A 20,278-nucleotide genomic window follows, 5' to 3' on the forward strand; every position below is an offset into this window, starting at 1 on the left:
AAAAAACTCAAATAGTAGAAATATACTATTTTAATGAGCCAACGTTTCGCCCCACGTTGCAGGGCTTCTTCAGGGCTATTTTGACGGCAGTCAAAACAAAAATGCTAATTTTCAAAACAAAAATGCTCCATTTTTGTTTTGACTGCCGTCAAAATAGCCCTGAAGAAGCCCTGCAACGTGGGGCGAAACGTTGGCTCATTAAAATAGTATATTTCTACTATTTGAGTTTTTTTTTTACCGCACCCGGACCATATTCCTTTCATAAAGTAAAGCGTATTAAAAAATGGAAGGAAATAATAGAGATAACAGCCTTTGACTTAAACAAAAAAAAAACCTTTAATAAAATAAAACAATAAAAAATTAAATGAGTATTTTAGCTATAAAAGCAGAAAGAATATTAATTTTATATAATCAAACACTTAAATTTAGGATGATCATAAAATATAAATTAAACAGAGTTACTAAGGTATGATAAGATTGAAGAGGCTAAGTTTTGGAGGTAGTGATTTTTGTTTTGCAGCAAAGACCTATGTTCTTCCAAATTGTTAAAAGAGTAGTTTTTCTACACCCATCCATCTTATCCAGAATAAATAAAGGCTTTCCATGGAAGTAATTACTGTACCATAGTGGTGTAAGTAAAATTGCCCCTGAGCAATGCCTGTAGGTCCCTCTAGCTGCGTTGTCAGTATTCTAATAAAGGACTAGGCTGTGGTGGGGAGCAGGAGAAGAGAGGATGTTATGCTGGCTGAAGTATAACCAACTCCTCAATCTCTTTGATAAGAGACACAACCTAGTCACTTACGAAATAGATTCCACTTTAAAACTTTCACCAAACATAAATCTCCACATGCCAAGAGAAAGGAGACCAGTAATATAAGAAGGTTTTTTGGTTTTCAAGGTTTGGAATATAAATGCATGAAGAATGCATGAATCTTTGGTTACTGAAATAGACCCGACTTTGCTCAGAACAATATGAGAATGTTTGGGAACACCGAAGACGAATCTTAAGAATTTGTTCATTAATCTTTTCAGTCTCATTTTTTATTCAAAAGATAGTCCTCCATAGACAAGGCCTCTTCAGTCTAGTTGTTGAAGAATAAGGGAGGATACTAGAATCTGACGGGTACCTCAGAAAAATGAATCTTGATAACTGTTTAAAGATTGAGATATTTTTCCGGGTTATTTGAGAAATATAGCACTGGTACTGATCAATCAAAGACTCCTAGGTTTTTTGTGATAATGATGAGGGAGAGATGCCCTAAAGACAAGAAGACACTTAGTTGGTAGTTGGTGGATAATTATAATGAATTGTTGGAGGCCTGATATCTTTTCCACAATTTCCTAATCTCTTCTTTCCCTCGCGAGGGAACTGCCTCTAGGTCTACTCACTCATCATGAAGGGTAAGAATTTTCAATAAGTCCTGAAAAATTACTCTGGATCCAAGTATCTATCTTGTTCTTCACTCTTAGCTGCTGACTACATCTTCTAGCTGCTCACAGAGGTTGCTAGGGAAGCAGGCTTCTTTAGAGGCCACTTAGATGACTCTAGTAATTGCACTGGTGTTTTTAAATGAAACAATAATAGTGCATTTAATCTAGCAGAGGAAACAGAATGAAGATCCCACAGAGTGGGGAGGAGAGCTTAAGGTCATGTAATATATGAGGTTTGTTTCAGCAAATGGTTTAACATTCAGAAAACTGGAATTTGAATGGTAAAACTGTATGGAGCAAATACCAGCCAGTTTTCTGCCTGTCTTAATGTCCCTTAGAACAAGTCTGTAGATTGGTATTGGTATTTGGTGAGGGGTACTAATCCTGTAAGTGGGCCTCTTGGTCCTTTTTGTCAACCCCTGATGGCTTCCAGAGTTGCCGCCACTAACCAAGGTGGGAGTATCAAGATAGTAGAATCAAAATTCACTTTTCAGGTCTGCCGAAAATTGAATATTAATTGCCCTATGTGGGAATCGAACCCACAACATTGTGAATCAGGCTCTCTGGAACCTATGCCCCAACCTGCACAGCCGTCACTTAGGCCTATTATTATTATTTTATGGGCACAACAGACCATGGAGGCCTAAGTCCTCGCGCGATATATTTACCAATATTAGCAGGTAATATTCCCAGTATTAGGAAATACATCACGCGTTTCTTGACGTGGTTTTTTCGCAGGGTGGGTTCGTCACTCCCACGCCTATTTTTTGTGAGTGCCACCCATTGGCTAACGGGCCTCACAAATGCTGGGGGGGGAGATTGTGAGTGAGTTTTGCATTATTTTGTGCTTGAAAAAAGCCTGGGTGGGACCGGGATTTGGTCCGACAACCTGTGGATTGGTAGACTGGCGCGTTATCACGTTGCTACCGCTGCCCCTCATGCCTTATGCCTATAGATAATATTAACATTTTCCAACTCTTTAAGTTTAAGGCCTCTAATATTGTATGCCATTCTTCTCTTTCCTCAGTTTCTTTTATTTAACCTCCCTTTCTATATCCATTATATTCATCCAGGTCTACAGAACTCTAAAAACCTTGCCGATTTTGCGAGTCAGTATGCGAGTAACTGGTGAAGACATCGACAGTGGAAGTTCTCAAAGTAAGGAAGTGCTGCTGTCACCAGACGAGGAATATACCCTCAACATCACTCTCGAGAGAGTCAACCCCTTTATGGAAAGGAGAGCTTACGCACCAAAGTAAGTAGTAGAATTTAAAATTGTATTATTCCTTTATTTGTTAAATAAAGTTAAAGTTCAGGTTTTTGTTGAAGATTTATATTAAAGGTTTTTTGGGATAAGAATATAAAGTTAGTTTTCATTTTGATCACATTTTTTTATTGATTTAATTTTCTTAACTCTTATTTTTTTAATTAATTAAAAAATAAAATTGAAAATTTTCTCAGTTGGATACATCACTGAAATAGTAAATTTGTTTGCACATTTTCATAAATTAACTGGAAATCTTTAATACTCATCTTTAATACTAATATTTTGAGAACAATTCAATTGTTTTGATACAGTTTGAAAGACAGGTTTCGTTTAATGTAATAGGAAAGTATATTAGTGAAATTAAAATACAATATTTTGATGCCATTCCTCAGTTTGATATTGATCTGTTTGTTTTAACATAAATATCATATTGTTGTTTTAACTTACTGACTTGTTGATTTTTTAAAGCATTAAACATATTATTTTTTTTTTAAACTTTGTAGTTAAAATCCCACTTTCCAAATTCAAATTGAACTAGAAGAGTCCGATTTGGAATCTTTTAACATCCTTTTCATATCATAAAAAATTGAAGTTGCTGCTAGGTTGAGTATTCCAGGTACTAAGATCTGCTACAAAAATTGGAATTACATAGACAATTTAGGAAAAAAATTTATAAAGTATAATAAAACAGTTTGAGGACACCAAAACAAAAATTAAGACTAGCCAATATTATGAAATCAAATTTTAAGAAATGTTCTTTCCGTAATAGTGTTATAATGGTTCTTCAAGTAATAATTGGCTCTTCTAACCACTTAATATTTTATAGATATCACAAACCCAAAACAGAAGGTTGGTTTTTAACTCTTGGGATTATTGATTCTGGAGAGCTGCTGGCTATGCGTAGAGTTACGTTTCAACAAAGAAAGACTAATGTACCACTACTCTTTAGTGCTCCTCCTAAACCAGGTATAGTTATTAGTTTAGTTATGCTATATGATAGTTTTATCTTTAATTATAATGTTAAATTTTGTTTGACAGAGGTTTATAGAGAAAAATATGATTTCCCTTTTGAGTGTTTTTGTTCCTTTATTAATACTGTTAAGTTTTTTTTTTCTTTAGCTATCTCCTTAGTAATGTTAGGTATGGTGTAGCCTTAGGGCCATCTCTTTTATGTGTCTCTGTCTGGAGTCATCCTTCGGAGTTAATCCAATGAGCAAACAAGTTACTTTCTGTCGTCACTATAGGCAAGCCTTGGCCTACCAATAGGGAGCTTTCAGTCTGCGAACCTTTCAAATCATCTCCCATTCTACAAACATGGCCATATCATTTTATCTGGCATTCCTTGAGGACTTTAACTTTCGTAATACCTCAACAACAACTGAAACAAACAGATAATACTGCGGCGGTCCGGACCCCAATAGAATTTTTGCATTTCTTACTTATTTTATTAATCCTAGTATGAACATTCCATCTTGTTAGTGAGAATAAATGGCAGAATGAATATAAGGAATGAATTTTTAAAATATTTAAGAAGAACAATTTAGGCATACATTTCAGTTTCATCCACAGGAACCCATTCCTGGTTTTTCCCCTTTTTCTAAAGTTGTATTTTCCGTTTCTTCAAGCGCCCTCTGGTAAATATGATTCACATATTAGGTTGGTACTTTTAGGGAATGTTTGCTCAACATAAAAAGTCATGGTGAATATAAATAATTCCATGGAAAACTATATATATGGTGAATACCATGATCCTTCCGGGACCCCAACTGTGTTTTTATTTAGAATAAGGAACTGTGTAATGCGGTATCACAGTAAATTTAATGGAAACTTACTCATGTAGTTCAAGATAGTTTTGTGGAAAATGTCATTGAGCAAGTTGATAATTGGGGGATTATTTTTATAAGTTTTCACCAGAAAAAGAGTTTGTGGGTTCATTAGAGACCCCTGCGGTATTAAAAAGATTAATAACAGATCTCACTCCTATGACTGTGATGTCATTTATTACAGAGTCCTTTCTGGTTTTTCCTGCTACTTTCTCCTTAAAATCTTATTCCTGCTTCTGTTAGTTAGCTTGCACGTTTGACCCATAAAGAAGAGCAGGAATAACTTTGTCTTTCTGTTTGCTTCTCATTAGCCTATCAGGGCTGAAATTATTTGGAAGAATATATCTATAATATATAGATATATTATAAATATATATTTGCTTTTTGTTTGATTGAGGTTTATGGATAAAAATGTGATTTCTCATTTGAGTAGTTTCTGATTTGATTATTTTCGTTTAATTATCAATGCTGTTAATTATTCATGTTGTGAAATGGCTTGGGTTAGTCCAGTAGTTCCATATCATAAGAGCACAGGCTTAAGGGTTATTATAATGTATCCCGTACAAGTGATCATGAAAACTTTTTTATTTACCGCAAACTGGCAAGTTTTCAATAAAATATTGAATAATTTCGTTAAAAATATTATATAATAAATTATTAGATAAATTATTTTTTATTTATGACCCCCTTGTCATTTCTAACATACAGGGGGTCAAGTTTTTCATTTCAGGGACTGTTATGGAATGAAAAAAAGTCCACCCCCAGGTCGGATTCAAACCGGAGCCAAAATTTTATTTGTTTAGAAATAATAATTTATTTATATCATATCATTTTATCTTTCTCTGTTAATCATTGTCTAAGCTTGTCCGTAGTAACAGAAATCGAATGTTGATAAAACTGCATTGAGTATGTTTTATACTTAGTAAGGTATAGACATAATGTCATTTCGTAAGATCATTAATTGACTGTGTGTAATAAATAAAAAGGAGATGTTCCCGGTGTGGTCCAAATAACTCTAATAGTAATTAAAATATTTCTTATGAGCCAATATATTATTAACAATTGATAGTTTTCATACTATTTGAGTTATTTTTCCTGCACCCATCTTCCTTTTATATTGTCATTTCATTTGACTGACTGTTTGAAATGGGATTTTGACCGAATACATTATTCAATTTTAGTATTTAATTCAAATATCAATTTAATCATGGAAAACTAATAATGTATTATTAATTTTTAATTCTGAATAAATAAATTTAATTAAAAATAAATATAAGGGGTGAGACAGTTGTGATTTTACCGTCATGTGATTGGATTTTGTTTAATAATTTAAAAATTATTAATTTTTAATTTTGGTTTTAGTTAGTTGTAATAGAACAAATGTTTAGCATCTTTTCTGTTTTTGCATCATATCTCATCCATCTTGTATTTATTATTTATATTCTTATAAAAGATCAAAATTATTATTAAATACTATGAATATTTTCTCAATTAATTAATTTTTTTTTTTCCAGGGCCAGTTATTTTTACTTTGTATATTTTATCAGATACTTATCTTGGACTTGACCAGCAATACGATTTTCGGGTGTCTGTTAAAGAATCAAAACTACCTCGAGAAGTTCCTGACTACAACGAGTTGTCCATCGATGACAAATATTAGTTAATAATTGCCAAAAATGTATTTATGAATGTCATCTACATTGATTTTTCCAGTAATGCGTCCAATTATGGATCAGCTATTTGGAGTGATTTTATCAGATAAAAATGGATGTTTCTGGATCATAAAGGCTGTGAGAGATTGTCTATTTAAGGTTTTTTTTATTTATTTCTTTTTTTAAAAGTTGAAAACTTGAAATCAACATAAAAATGATATGGTAAGCTCTGCTCCACAATGAATCATAAAGAAATAAAGTTAATAATAAAGAAAATATGTTAATTAAAACTGTAGTTTCTACAAATTAGCTAACCCTTCATCTGAAATTTGTGTAAGCAATAGGCCTTACTCGTACAATCAATGACTAAATTCTTTATTTCTGAGAAATGACCATAGTATTAAGAGTTGTTATATAAAGATCAGTAATTTAATTCGGTTATCAGTTAATTGGTGTTATGAGATGTACAACAGTTTTGAAATAGTGATTGGTCCTTGATATTAGGAATTGAAAAAGTGGCTAAAATTTGAAAACGGTGTGAACCCACCACTCTTGTCATCGGTGGTAGGTTTACTTATCTTACCTTTGGAACAGACACTTATAGCGAGTAAGTTGGTCGACATTCGATATGTTATGATGCCACAAGAGATCGTAATTCAAAAAATATTAGAAGGGAATCCTTCCTGGCAGAATCATTCCAGTAAAACCCCTTTTAGCGACGGTCCTATATCACTTTTGAGACGTTTACTTAAAACTGGAAAAAGTGACTTGAGTAAGTTAAATCTAGCAATATTAAAGAAATGGTTTAAATTGGAAAACTGTGTATTTGGTGAAACTTCTTTACTGATGTTCTACGACTCAAGAAAAATAATTTATACGGAAGTAAATTGATCTTGTGGTGCGAGGAATGAAATGGAAGTATTGGGGGAGGGGATCAATGCTGGTCAATTCTTGCAGGAATTTTTTTACATTATAAGAGGAGAATAAGAGCCTAGACATGATTAGCGACTCCAGCAGTGTCAGTCTGGTGGAGTGAGCTCATAGTCTGTTACATGATAAAAAAAATTTCCCTGCTAAAATTTACTGTTCTATTCTAATTATTATTATTATTCTCGAACTAATATTTTCTGCCTTAAGCCATGAGAGGGAACACATGATCATTTTGAATACATTATTTCATTTCCACAAGTTTCACTTCTGTCGCCTAGTTCCAATACTGCTACAATTAATTTTTTTATATTTAAAAGTTTTTAATTTTTTTTTTCGTCAATCAAATTCTATGCACATTACCTCTCACATTTGTTTTTTAAAATTAACTTTTCATTCCAGTATTTTTTAACCTTTGTAGAATAGATCTACTTTTGTTCAAATCTTTAGTGGAATGGTTTAAAGGCACTATTTGGAGTATGAAAAAAATGGTCATTTGGTTATAAAGAATTTATGCTAATAATTATGTGTAGTGTTATTAGAGGGACCTATTTGAGCAACTCGTTGCCAAGTGCAGATAATTTAGCTTAGTGACACATATCTTTTTTGTTAAGTAATTGTTTTTATGGGTAATTTTGTTAAACAAAACAACATGAAAATATTGTTTTTGGTGTCCATGGCGTATTTCTTTCAATTCATCTTCATTTTCCAGTGAATACATGAAACCCACCATCTTGCATTAATATTATCATATATAAAACAAAACAAAATTTACAAATAAATTATTTATATATAGTAATATTCAAAAATTATTTAAAGTTAATAAAAATAAAATTGATAGTCTACTTATTCTCATATCTAAAATATAGTTTTGAAGATGACAAGGTTCAAATGGAAAGATTAAATATTAAATAAATATGAGAATTTTAATTTTATTACATATAATATTATAGACTCTTAATCTCAGGGCGGGTTTCTAGGCAATCAGAACACTTATCTTAAATAACACTTTTTCAAATATACTTAAAAATCTTTGTTGTACAACACTAACCAATTTATGATGACTTTATTTCACAAACTAACACTGTATTTAAACAAAGCATTTGGTCCTCTAATATTTTTCAACACATCTCATCCCGGCCATCCAAAACAAAAAGTAACTTTAACTTTTTAGATGATTCTAGATGTCTTTTTTTTAAAAGATGTTTCTTTATGAATATTATTCTTTAACATTTAGTATCAACTTCTTTTTTTCTTGAATGTACTGTAATTACAAATCTTGATAGGAAGATAAATATGAAAGGAATATGGTCCGGGTGCAGTAAAAAAAAAAAAAAAACTCAAATAGTAGAAATATACTATTTTAATGAGCCAACGTTTCACCCCACGTTGCAGGGCTTCTTCAGGGCTATTTTGACGGCAGTCAAAACAAAAATGTAGATTTTTGAAGATAAATATATTTGAATCTGCTCAACATGGCAGCGATTTTACCAACTTCAGAATAGCACTGCCATTTTGGCTTTATTTAACAATCTTTCCACTCTATATTTGACTGAACAAAATATTTTCTTTTTTCGTTTGTGGGATCCAAGTTTGTCTAAGAAGAAAACTGGCAACCCTATTCTGATTGTTGTTGCACTGAATTATGATTTTTCATTTTGAGAAGACTTGAAATCATTTCAAAATCAGCATCTCTCAACATTAATTATTTATATTGTGTCGCAATAAAAACTTTCTGAAAGTGCTTTATAGCTCCTTCAACTTTGAAAACATTTCTCAATTATTTAATGATGGAAAAATACTCATAAAATGATAAAAGAGAATGTGTTTTTTTATGCTTATAAATAATTTTCATCTACAAAAAAAATTATGTAGTGACCAAGTGACGTGGAAAGTAGTTGCAAGATTGCTCTGTTAATGGAGTCTTAAGACTAGGTAAGTACCTTTGTTTTGTTCTGTAAAAGTTAGTACCATCTATACTGATGAATATTCGACAACAGTTATCACTATACAAAGATGTTCTTTTCTAAGTGTTTAAGGACATTTGGTTTACAAGTTAAGAAAGTCCCAGTCAGTGCTTCTGCTTTACTTCGAGGGACAAATACTTGACTCCCCTTAGCAATTTCTTCTTCAACGTTACATGTAAAGCCTTTTGATGAAAAATGTTTTTAACTCAATAACAACTGATTAACCTGATTTTAGTTATTGTAAATAAGATCTAAAAGTAATTTCTCTCCTCAGTTATGTAGTTTATTGTTTGTCCCATAGTATAATCCCTTTCTTCAATTTTCAATAACAAATCAGTATTTCTGTATGGTTGGAAAACACACCTCTTTGGTAAACAGTGATTGAGATATAGGTATAAGATTGAACATGTGTTATGAAACAATGGGATAAGGTTATGTTGTGTAATATATAATGTAATTTCGTTCTCTAGTTTATATTAACCAATAAAGTTTAACAATAAACATTTCAGTTCTTATTCCAATTTAATACGATACTTTTCTTAAAATATAAACAATTAATTTCCTACGACGCTTTGGTAACAATAAATAAATGAAAAAAATTGTAATTTTTAAGCTACTGTTTTAATTAGTGCCCGCGTTAAAATAATATGAAACTACAAAAATTCAAGGCTTTTAGGCAAAGCTGGCATTTGGTTCTGTAGAAATGGAATGATTTCCCCTCCTTGAGAATAACCCCCACCTAAGCTCCGCCCACAAGGTTCTTTGTGAACTTGTCAAGCTATAACTCCTCTTGCATACCTCTTTGTCCTGAAGGTTTAATTAGCTCAACTTTTGATATTTTGATGGTTCAGGTACTCGTAATGGTGAGGGAATAAATCCTGCAAGTGAGCTTATTGTTTTTTTGTCAATTTTAAGATAATAAATACATCCCTATTTTTTATCCTTGTTGAACTTTCTGGTTTTCCTAATAAAGTTCGTAAGGGGTTACCGTTCAATCGAGGAAGCCTGATATTTTAAGATTCATCAGATCCCAAAATTCACTTTAGATTCTAGTGAAAGGCCAAAATCGACATTAACTGCTTGTAAGAGATCAGCTTTGCCATGCTTTGAGGGTCATGAAACTCTTATTTAAGCATTATTCACTCAAGCAATAATTTTAATACAAAACAAAACACAAATTCAAGGATTTAGACAAGACAGCTATTTGGTTCTGTAGAGATGGAACGATTTTCCCTCCTTGAGAATAATCTGCCCAAGCTCCGGTTCTCTATGAACTTGTCAAGCTATAACTTCTCTTGCATACCTCTTTGTCCTGAAGCTCAACTTTTGATAATTCATAATAAAATCAAGTGCATTAATATCGCCTTAATTGGATAAATAAATCGATGGCTTACTTCATAGTAGAGCTAAGTACATTTCCACCAACTTTTCAAATATTTTTTTACTAGAAAATCTAAATCTGTTCAGTCCAAAAAAAGAAATTGAAACGTAATTTTCCTGAAAGAGAGAACCTTTATATATAATTCTCCAAAGATTAGTGGAAATGTACTTGCCTCTTTTGTGAAGTAAGCCATTGAAATAAAGTTTAGTTTCAGATTACCTTTTTAGGTTGAATTTATTTAAAAGCAACAAAATATGCAGGTAATGTGAAAGTTGTGTAATGTATATACTGTACCCTGTTATCACTACTTATTCTAATATGTTTCTAACCAGAGAAAACTTGGTTCATATACATTTCTTTGAAAGAAATCGTTTCTTGAGTACAAGGGAACACATGAAAATACATAGATCATGTGTATTGTGAAAATGTCATTTAAAATTGTTCCAAGGAAATCCATGTTTTTGTAAATTTAATATTGTTTTTGGTTGATTGGGTTTACAATCGAAATTTTCATTATAATAATACCGGGATTATATTCGTTAAAGTAAGTAAATTAGTTTTGTATTATTTTGTTGTGCCCTTATTTATGTTTTTATTATATTAAAATGTAGCTAATTCATAAAACACAGATAGATGTCGCTACTTTCCTTTAATAGTGTACATAAAAAAAAATTGTTTTTTATTTTATTTCGAATTTGACGTATTTCAAAAATATTACTGCACACTGGGGTTACTTTCTGTAACCTTTATAGACTGTTCAATAGTCAACAGGGCAGTCAAAATGTAATCCTATGGTCCAATACACAGAATACGACCATAAGATAAAAAAAAAATTATTCTTGTCAGATGTGCCTCGATCAAAGTAAAGCAACTTTGTTATATAGAAAAATACGGTGTTTTCAGGCAAAAAGATATAAGCAATTATAAATGAAGGCTTCACAGATTAATAATATACTTGAAGCAGCATTTGAAAACTTTGAAAAACATAGGTTGTAGGGTCTTCTTTTTATGGCTACTAGGTCATTGTGGGATCACCGGGGATGAAAAAACTGACTAGCTATAAAGACAGGTCAAGTCGTAACATCATCAACATGCAAAGATGTTATTTCTTGTTTCAAAGAAATTAAATGGCTAGACGAATGGTTCATCTCGAGAGACAAGTTAAGAATGGTCCAACAGACAGTGAAATGTCCAACCAGAAACTTGAATCTGCTACGGAGAGAAGATATAGTATAAACCCGTTTTCGGATAGGCCATACTCGAATCACCCACGGTCATCTCATGAAAAAAGAAAATGCACCGATGTGTCGCTACTACGGAAACATTAATAATCTTACTGAATGTATTGCTCACGAACCACACTGATTCTCTTCAGATTTACAGAAGATGATGAGAGAAGACCCCACAGCAATGTCAAAACTTTTTCACTTTTTAAAAATAATTAATATCTAGGATCACACATAGTCAAACTCTAATTCCAGCATGTATAAATGGATCCATAATCTAGTTTAGTAATTTACTCACTACGTCAATTGTAATTGTAAATTTGTAACTGTGTGAACATGTCAATTGTAATCTACTTTGTAAATCCAGTGCAAATGGCCCTAGTGCCTTTTATTTAAAAAAAAAAATGAAGGCTTCAATGGAAAAATTATGAGATTCCAAATTACATTCGACAAATTATATTTGTCGAAATTCAATTTTCAGGGGCTTTTATTAGCCAGTGACATGAAATAACAATACATTAAACTCAACGGAGAAAAATATTAGTAGAATTAGGTTCCATAAAAAGCGTGTTTGAAAATATGTTGCACAATGGAAGAACGATCTCCCGCACCTCTGTAGAACGTTAACGGTATTTTAAAGTTCCCTCCCGTCTATTCTTATTGAAATATCAAATTTTAACTATTTCTGGGGTTTAATGGTATTTTACCATCAAAAAACCTCGGAGAATAAAATAAAGGTTTACTCGAAATATTAAAAAATTGTATCTCATCATTTTTCCTCAGGAATATTTATGATCTGTAGTTTAACATATTAAAACGTGGATAATATGGAGAAATATTTCCTTCTTTTAGCATGAAAAATCATATAACATATAACATGGTTGAGAGTCTGTTACTAGGTCTGTTAAATGGAGAATGACGTCATGAAACAGACCAGCTGAGCTCTACACCATTTTGTTTATTGTAGTGTTAGGTTACTTGCTCATAGTTTGTGTTTTGATTATGTTACTATTGTTTTGGATGTTTTTAAAACTAATAAAGCAATGGATGACAATAATTATAATGTAATGACAGTTGTCAATTAATCATCTTAATTCTCTTCCTCACATGTTAAAAGATCACCATGGCACTCAGTAGCTAAACTTTTACACAACTTCCACTTTTCACTCAATTTAGACATGTAATAAATTTTAATCAAAACTTAGAAGTAAGCAATAATACGGAGTTTTGTAAGAAAAGGTTACAAAACAAATTGCTCAGAAAATCCGCTAGATGTTATACGTTTAACATAGTAAAACATTTTAAATTTAACACATCATGTATACACCTTAAATGTAAAAAGTTTTCATACAATAAATCTAAAAAGCATGGGCGTAGGCAGAGGGAAGCCGCGCTCTCCCATGATTTTTGAGACCCAAGAAAAAAAAATAGTGAACTTATTTGAGAGATGATTTTTTCTGAAAACATGCTATAATTAGGAAAGTTATGACAGGGAAAGATAGTGGCGTCCAAAAAATCTTTAAAGATGAAAAGTGCAAATCTGCCTTTTTTTTCATTGTGCGAGCCATTGGTTAAACCTTGTTAACTATTTGAATTCATTCGTTTCATTTTCAATAATTTGTTGTGATTATAGGTAATAAAAATTTAAACAGTAATGATATAAGAAAAATAAAAGAAATAAAATGGTGGAGTATTTCTTGGTATAGGGAATTACATATATTTCTTATACCCAACGTTTTAGAATGGAATATAAATAAATGTATGTACGTATGTGTGTAATGAGCTGATGCCTGCTCCCACCTTGGTGAAATCTTTCCTACCCTATGGTTACAAGTATAGGATTGTGAACAGCCTAATTTAAAGTCCATGTTATATGTTAAATGCAGAGGAGCTTGTTTCGGATTTTCCGGACAACTTGTTTTGTAACCTTGTAATCTTAAGGAGATAATTTATTTATTTTTAATTTAATTAAATCTCGAACAGTTTCGTCACATCATCTTTCCTCCACAACACTTGTTCCTTGTTGCTTTTCGCTAGTTTTTTTTTCTATTGCTTTATTATTTTTTTTATCCATTACTTCATTGGAGTGTAAAAACGTCCAAAACAAAAACAACACTAACTATGAGCAACTAACCTAACCAAACGACAAAATGGTGTGGAGGCTGAGCCGGTCGTCATTCTCCATTTAGACAGGCTCTCAACTATGTTGTTGTATCATTTTAACATGTTAAAAGATGGAAATATTTTTCCATTTAACGCACTTTAACATGTTAAACTAAAGATCATGAATATTCTAATTTTATCGAGGGGCTTTAGTAAGAAGTGATCAATAAAACGTATTCAATCATATTCACAGTGTTTTCTATGTACGAGGTAGGTAGGAATGTGATACAGGCGAGAATAGAGAAACTAAGATGTAAGCTTGCTATGTTAATCCAACACAGGAAGAAAAAAGAAGTAAAAGTTTACTTCAGCTCCCCCAAAATGGCGGGAGACCATTTTTATACAGACCAGAGTGTACGGATGGTCCCGAAAAGTGCCCTACCTTCAACAGGGATTTTTCCCCTCTAGAGGGAATTTCTACTGGGAAATGCTCATTAAAGTTATCCTCTTGTTTAGATTTTTTTCCCTTATGAGTCTAACACACCAACTGGAAATGAAATGAACCCATGTATGCTTTTTATTGATTTGATTGTAAAATCTGTTAGTTATTGTTATTAATTTACAGCTCAAGAGACTTTTATTATTATATTCAGATTAACTATTAAACAATTTTCTTATTCTTATTTTTTATTTTGAATGAAAAAATAATTTTATTCTAGGACATATGTCCCCTAAGAATAAATACATGGTTCGTATATTAAGAATTTTATCTGGCAAACATTTACAAATTTTCAGATAGTAAAATGAAATTACATTGGTATATTGGCTTTACTACTATTTATAATGTTAATCAATATATGCCTACTTATTTGATTACAATGATGTGGAGGTTTGGTTATTCAATAAATGAAGGAATAGGTGTTGTTTAAAGGAAAGAATGGATGACTGGCGAATGGAAATGGAAAGTGAATTCCAGAAAGAGGTTGCACGTATGACGAAGGATTGAAGGAATGAAAGAAGGACCGCTAAACAAGGCGGTTCTATAGGGGAGCATATATAAATCAATCGTTTGGGATCTGGTGTTTAATGAGTGGATGGATGAGCGGAGAGTGAGGAGATCTAGGATATAGGTAGGTTTTTTGGAATTTGGAATAGGAAAAAACCAAGGAGGTATTGCCTTCGGGAGGTTGGATAGAGCCACTTCAACTCGGTATACCAGCGGGAAACTTGAGAGCGCCTTGGGAACGGCCATAAGGCTTAAGTCGAAAATATTTTTCAGGAGAGCAAAAACAAAGTTCAAAACATTATGTAAAATCTAATTATTGATATTTTTGTAATTGTTATTTTTATAAAACAATATAGTAGTAAGTCTATCTGAAGCATGAAGACCTTAATACCAACCGGTAGCTCTGATTTGGTGCTATATCTACAAATGCTCGAAAAGTTACTTAAGCCCTTATGACCGCACAAAGAAATATCGTATCCATGACAATTTTAGCTATTAGTTCAACTATAGCTAATTTTTGCCCAACTCTAAATAAAGCAAAAACAGGTAATACAAATTGCTAAAGTAGTAAATGGAGGACATGGTGTATGTCCTAAATATCGATATGTAATGTATGTTTGTTCCAGGAGGTATTATGATCATACCAGCGGGAAACTTGAGAGCGCCTTGGGAACCCAAAGATAAATCTACCAAAGCAATTCGTGAGTCTCTTCAGTCTCAACGCTAGTACTGCATATATCCTATAACGATAGCCCTCCATACACCAAGGATCCGTAGTCGAATTGGGGGAAGACGAGAGAGGATACTAGGAGCTGACGAGTGTTCTGAGGAATGGAGTTACGGAATCTTAGGAATTGTTTGAGTACTGTTATAGATTTGCGTGTGATTTGGGAAATGTGGTTATTCCAGAAGAGGTGTTGATCAAAGGTGACACCAAGGTTTTTTATTGTAGGATAGAAGTGAATCGGTTGGTTGTTAAGGAAGAGTAGAGGATAGTAAGGGAGGGAATGAAGAAGGCGCTTGAAACCAATAAGAATGGTCTTGGTTTTTTCTGCATTCAGCTTAAAATCATTGTTAAACGCCCATGCGTTAGTGCTGTCAATATCTTCTTGTATCTTTTGGACGGCCTTGGGCATCTCGGAGGGATAGAAGGACAGATAGATTTGAAGATCGTCTGCATATAGGTGGTAGTGTGTGTGGAGAATGGAATCAGAATTGATATAAATGGAGAAAAGGGTTGATGAAAGTGAGGATCCCTGAGGAACACTGAGTATATTATACAAAGTATATTTTGTGTTAATATGGACCGAAATCATTCGTATATTCAATTACGACTTTTCTGTAATGAATTAAATTCTATTAAAACATAGAATACATTATTTTATTCTCCTCACATTATTCTGTACATCTCTGTACTAGTTAGTATATTTTTAAAATAAGTCAGTTAAGCTCTATTTTTTTGTATCTTTTAAATTCATGATTGACAGAAAATGCCCGGACTTTTGTTCTGCAACGACAAGAAGAGTTTCAACTCCGATGCGCTGAAAGGGATGAAAGCTGCCCACGCGGGGCTCTTTATATCAGTGGAGAAAAGAATGGTTTTACTTAATAGGGTAATGTTATTAGCTGTAATACATATAACTATTATATTATTAGTTCTGATATATGTATTACATATAAATTACTAGTCCAGGTACTTGTAATGGTTAGGGAATAAATCCTGTAAGTGAGCTTATTGTTTTTGCCAATTCTAAGATAATCAATATAGCCCTATTTTTCATCCTTGTTGAACTTTCTGGTTTTCCTAATAAAGTTCGTAAGGGGTTACCGTTCAATTGAGGAAGCCTGATATCCTAGGATTCATCAGATCCAAAATTCTCTTTAGATTCTAGCGAAAGGCCAAAATCGACATTAGCTGCTTGTAAGAGATCAGCTTTCTCATGCTTTGAGGGTCATGAAACTCTTGTTTAAGCATTATTCACTCAAGCAATAATTTTAATACAAAACAAAACACAAATTCAAGACTTTAGACAAGACAGTTATTTGGTTCTGTATAGACGGAACGATTTTCCCCCCTTGGGAATAATCTGCTCGACTAAGCTCCGCCCACAAGGTTCTCTATGAATTTTTCAAGCTATATCTCCTCTTACATACCTCTTTGTCCTGAAAGTTTAATTAGCTCAACTTTTGATAATTCAGAATATAATTAAGTGCAAAAATAGCTCCTTCATTGGATTAATAAATTTATGGCTTACTTTACAATAGTGCTCAAGAACATTTCCACTAACTTTGCCAAAAATACAATCAAAGGTTCTCTCTTATAGGAAAATTACAACTTTTCCATTATTTTTTGAGTGATAATATTAAAGTTAAAAGGGATTTCGCACGTCAATGTAACCATCCGTTAAACCCTTCATTTAATCGCAAAAGTGAAAAGTAATGAAAATCTTGAGAGATAGATGACCGTTGATGACTTATACAAAGTCAGTAAAATAAAACACAAATAATTTGAAGTAACTTATTTAATCGTGCCAACGTTTCGGCCAGAATTTCTAGCCTTCATCAGGGCTAAGAAAAGAACAAGATGACAACCAATGATTACAGAAAATAAAATATAAACAAGATGACATAAAGTAAATAATTGTATAGAATGAAATTAATAAAATAAAGTGATGAGAGAAGTGGAGAATAAAATGTATACATAGGTAATTGAATAGGAAGATAAAATAACATAATTAAGGAAATGAATTAAAAATGAAGTTATAAAATGAAAAGAAGTATGAATATATTAGTTTATTAATTATTTAAAAATTAAAATCATGGAAGGAAAAATAAAATTGAAAGAAAGAAAGTATATGTAGCAAATGAAATATGTAACCATAATATTATATAAAGAGGCAAAATATAATTAAAGTTAAACATAAGAAGTAAATAGAAAAAAAAAATTGAAAACAACAATAATAATACATGGTGAACATGACTAATAATGTGGGTAAGGAAAATTGAGGAAAAAATAGGAAAGGAGGGAGTAAAATAAAGATAGGGGAAAAAAAGAGATTAAAAACATAAAACGAATCCGTTAACTTGAAATCTTACCCCCAAGTGGCTTCTGCGCTGCGAGCGGCCAGACTCCGAATTAAAAAATACGTTACAGAGATGACAAAGTGTTTTCTAAGAGGAAACGTTACAAGTGGGTAAAAAAATAAAAAGTAAAAAGTAGAAAATATTTAGAAGAGGAGAGCATGTGAGAGTGTGACGACAAATGGTTTTAGTAAATATTAAAAATTTATGATGAGGTGTAGATAGTTGACCGTAGATTAATGATTGGAGAAGTTTGTCGGGGGGTGCGGTCAGCTAAGAACAACATAAATAAACAAAACCATATTTATTTATGTTATCCCGACGTTTCGACCTGAGTTTCAGGTCTTCATCAGGGCGATAGAACAAAAGAGATAACAACAACATCTAGAGTAACATACAATTGAAAAGAAATAGTATACATATATGGTTAATAAATAAATATGGTTTTGTACTATTCCTTTTGAATAGTATGTTACTCTAAATGTTGTTGGTATCTCTTTTGTTCTATAGCCCTGATGAAGACCTGAAACTCAGGTCGAAACGTCGGGATAAAATAAATAAATATGGTTTTGTTTATTTATGTTGTTCTTTCCTGACCGCACCCCCCGACAAACTTCTACAATCATTAAAAATTTATATATGTTACAAGGATGACGAAGTACCGGAAGATGACAAATTGTCATGAGTATTTAACAACAGAACGTTGTAAAACGAGAAAACGTTATAAGGTAGATGTATATAACGTAAAAGTAATGAAGTTGTAGTAAATGTTATTTCCAATAATGTGCTATATTTATAATGAAAATCCATTAAGCTGTTCTTGAGAAATTCTTTGTTTCTTCTCTGTTCTGTTCAAACTCATTTCAATGTTGTAAGGATGCCAAAATATATTTACTGATTTAAAAAGAAAGGAGTAAATATAAAATTGAATTAACTAGGTCAATTTATTAATTAATGTTTTCTAGGAACAGTTAATAAAAAATAAATTTCTTTTAAGGAAAACAATAAAGTTTGGTATAAATAAATAATTGTTTCTGTCTTAGTAGAAACTGTTATAAATATTATTTTTTGGAATATTTTTTATTTACAACAAAAAAGTAACTGAAAATTAATTATAATTAAAAACCAATATAAATAACAAAATGTGACCACGCTTTGAGTAAATCTAACCTTTTTTTTCAATCTTGACGGTTACCCATGTCTGGCATACGGGATGCGGCAGCAACCCTCACCTGTCAACTTTCAAATATGGCGCACTGGTTGCCACGCCTACGAAAGGAACAGACCCCGCCTCCTTACGTCACTAGCCCTGGAATTATATCCCCTCTATTAATTCTTTCCTCTAAGCTCGTAGCTCTCTGCCATACTGGCTCTAGCGGCAGCTCCTAGAATAGTACAAGAGCCGGGAAGAAATAAACTAATAATAATTAAGAAATAACCCCAATTTTTGATTACTTTTATGAAAACTATGTATAATTACACTAGTCGAAATTGATGAGGCTGTCAAGTATATGTAGGGGGAATAAAAAATGGCAGCTTTTTAAAAACGTTAAAAAAATTAATTTTTCATTCAGAGCTCTGTATCTTTTAAATTACTGACAACATTAGAAAATCTAAGAGACCATCATTTAAAGTAGAGTAAATTTGCTAAACTGTAAGCCCTGATAGAGTTATTTACGTTCAATAGTTCTCGAAATATAGCTTTTTAAAAAGTAATATTTCATAAAAATGTTGTAGTTAGTGAATTTATTTTGAAAAATGCATATCTCAAAAACAGATGTCTGTTAGCACTCAAATTAAAGCTAGTTTAATGGACTATGGAACAGTTTAATACGTTTATCGCCGTAGGAGAAGTAGTTTTCACGATATTATAAAATAAATTGATTTTGAGTCGTTTAGACTAATTTATATTCATATGCGAATATCATAAAAACTACTACTCCTACGGCGTTAACGTTCTTAAACTGCTTCATAGTCCATTAAACTAGCTTTAATTTTAGTGCTAACAGACATCTCTACGTCAAATGGTTTTTAGATATATATTTTTCAAAATAAATTCACTAACTACAACATTTTTATATTGCTTTTTAAAAAGCTATATCTCGAGAACTATTAAACGTAAATAGCTCTATTAGGATTTACAGTTTAGGAAATTTACTCTACTTTAAATGATGTTCCCTTATATTTTCTAATGTTGTCGGTAGCTTTAAAGATATAGAGCTCGGAATGAAAAATTAATTATTATATATAAGAAGATGGTCAGGGTTGCGGTCAAAAGTGAAACAAAAATAGTTTACAACTATTTATTTTACGTCCTATATGGCTCTCTGCTCATTTATTGTCATTTTATATCATTATTATTATTTATTTTTATTATTCTTTCATGACGTTTATTTTATCTCCGTATATTTATA

At 31.9% G+C, this 20,278-nt stretch overlaps 2 protein-coding genes across 2 annotated transcripts in view; both read left to right on the plus strand.

The window, feature by feature from the left end:
* obe (obelus) overlaps positions 1-6,457 on the plus strand; it is a 61,151-nt gene extending 54,694 nt beyond the window's left edge. The window contains exons 37-39 of the mRNA XM_014417041.3: positions 2,505-2,686; positions 3,525-3,664; positions 6,036-6,457. Of these exons, the coding sequence (XP_014272527.1) occupies positions 2,505-2,686; positions 3,525-3,664; positions 6,036-6,181 (468 nt within the window). The 3' untranslated portion in view covers positions 6,182-6,457. The remainder of the gene's footprint in view (positions 1-2,504; positions 2,687-3,524; positions 3,665-6,035) is intronic.
* A 9,008-nt stretch (positions 6,458-15,465) lies between these two features.
* Positions 15,466-20,278, plus strand: part of LOC106678475 (PTS-dependent dihydroxyacetone kinase 1, dihydroxyacetone-binding subunit DhaK) — a 40,696-nt gene continuing 35,883 nt past the window's right edge. Inside the window, exons 1-2 of the mRNA XM_067052495.1 lie at positions 15,466-15,484; positions 16,271-16,396. Coding sequence (XP_066908596.1) covers positions 16,274-16,396 — 123 coding nt within the window. The 5' untranslated portion in view covers positions 15,466-15,484; positions 16,271-16,273. The remainder of the gene's footprint in view (positions 15,485-16,270; positions 16,397-20,278) is intronic.

Source organism: Halyomorpha halys, unplaced genomic scaffold, assembly GCF_000696795.3.
Source record: "Halyomorpha halys isolate HHAL.00 unplaced genomic scaffold, Hhal_1.1 Scaffold145.1, whole genome shotgun sequence".
NCBI lineage: Eukaryota > Metazoa > Arthropoda > Insecta > Hemiptera > Pentatomidae > Halyomorpha > Halyomorpha halys.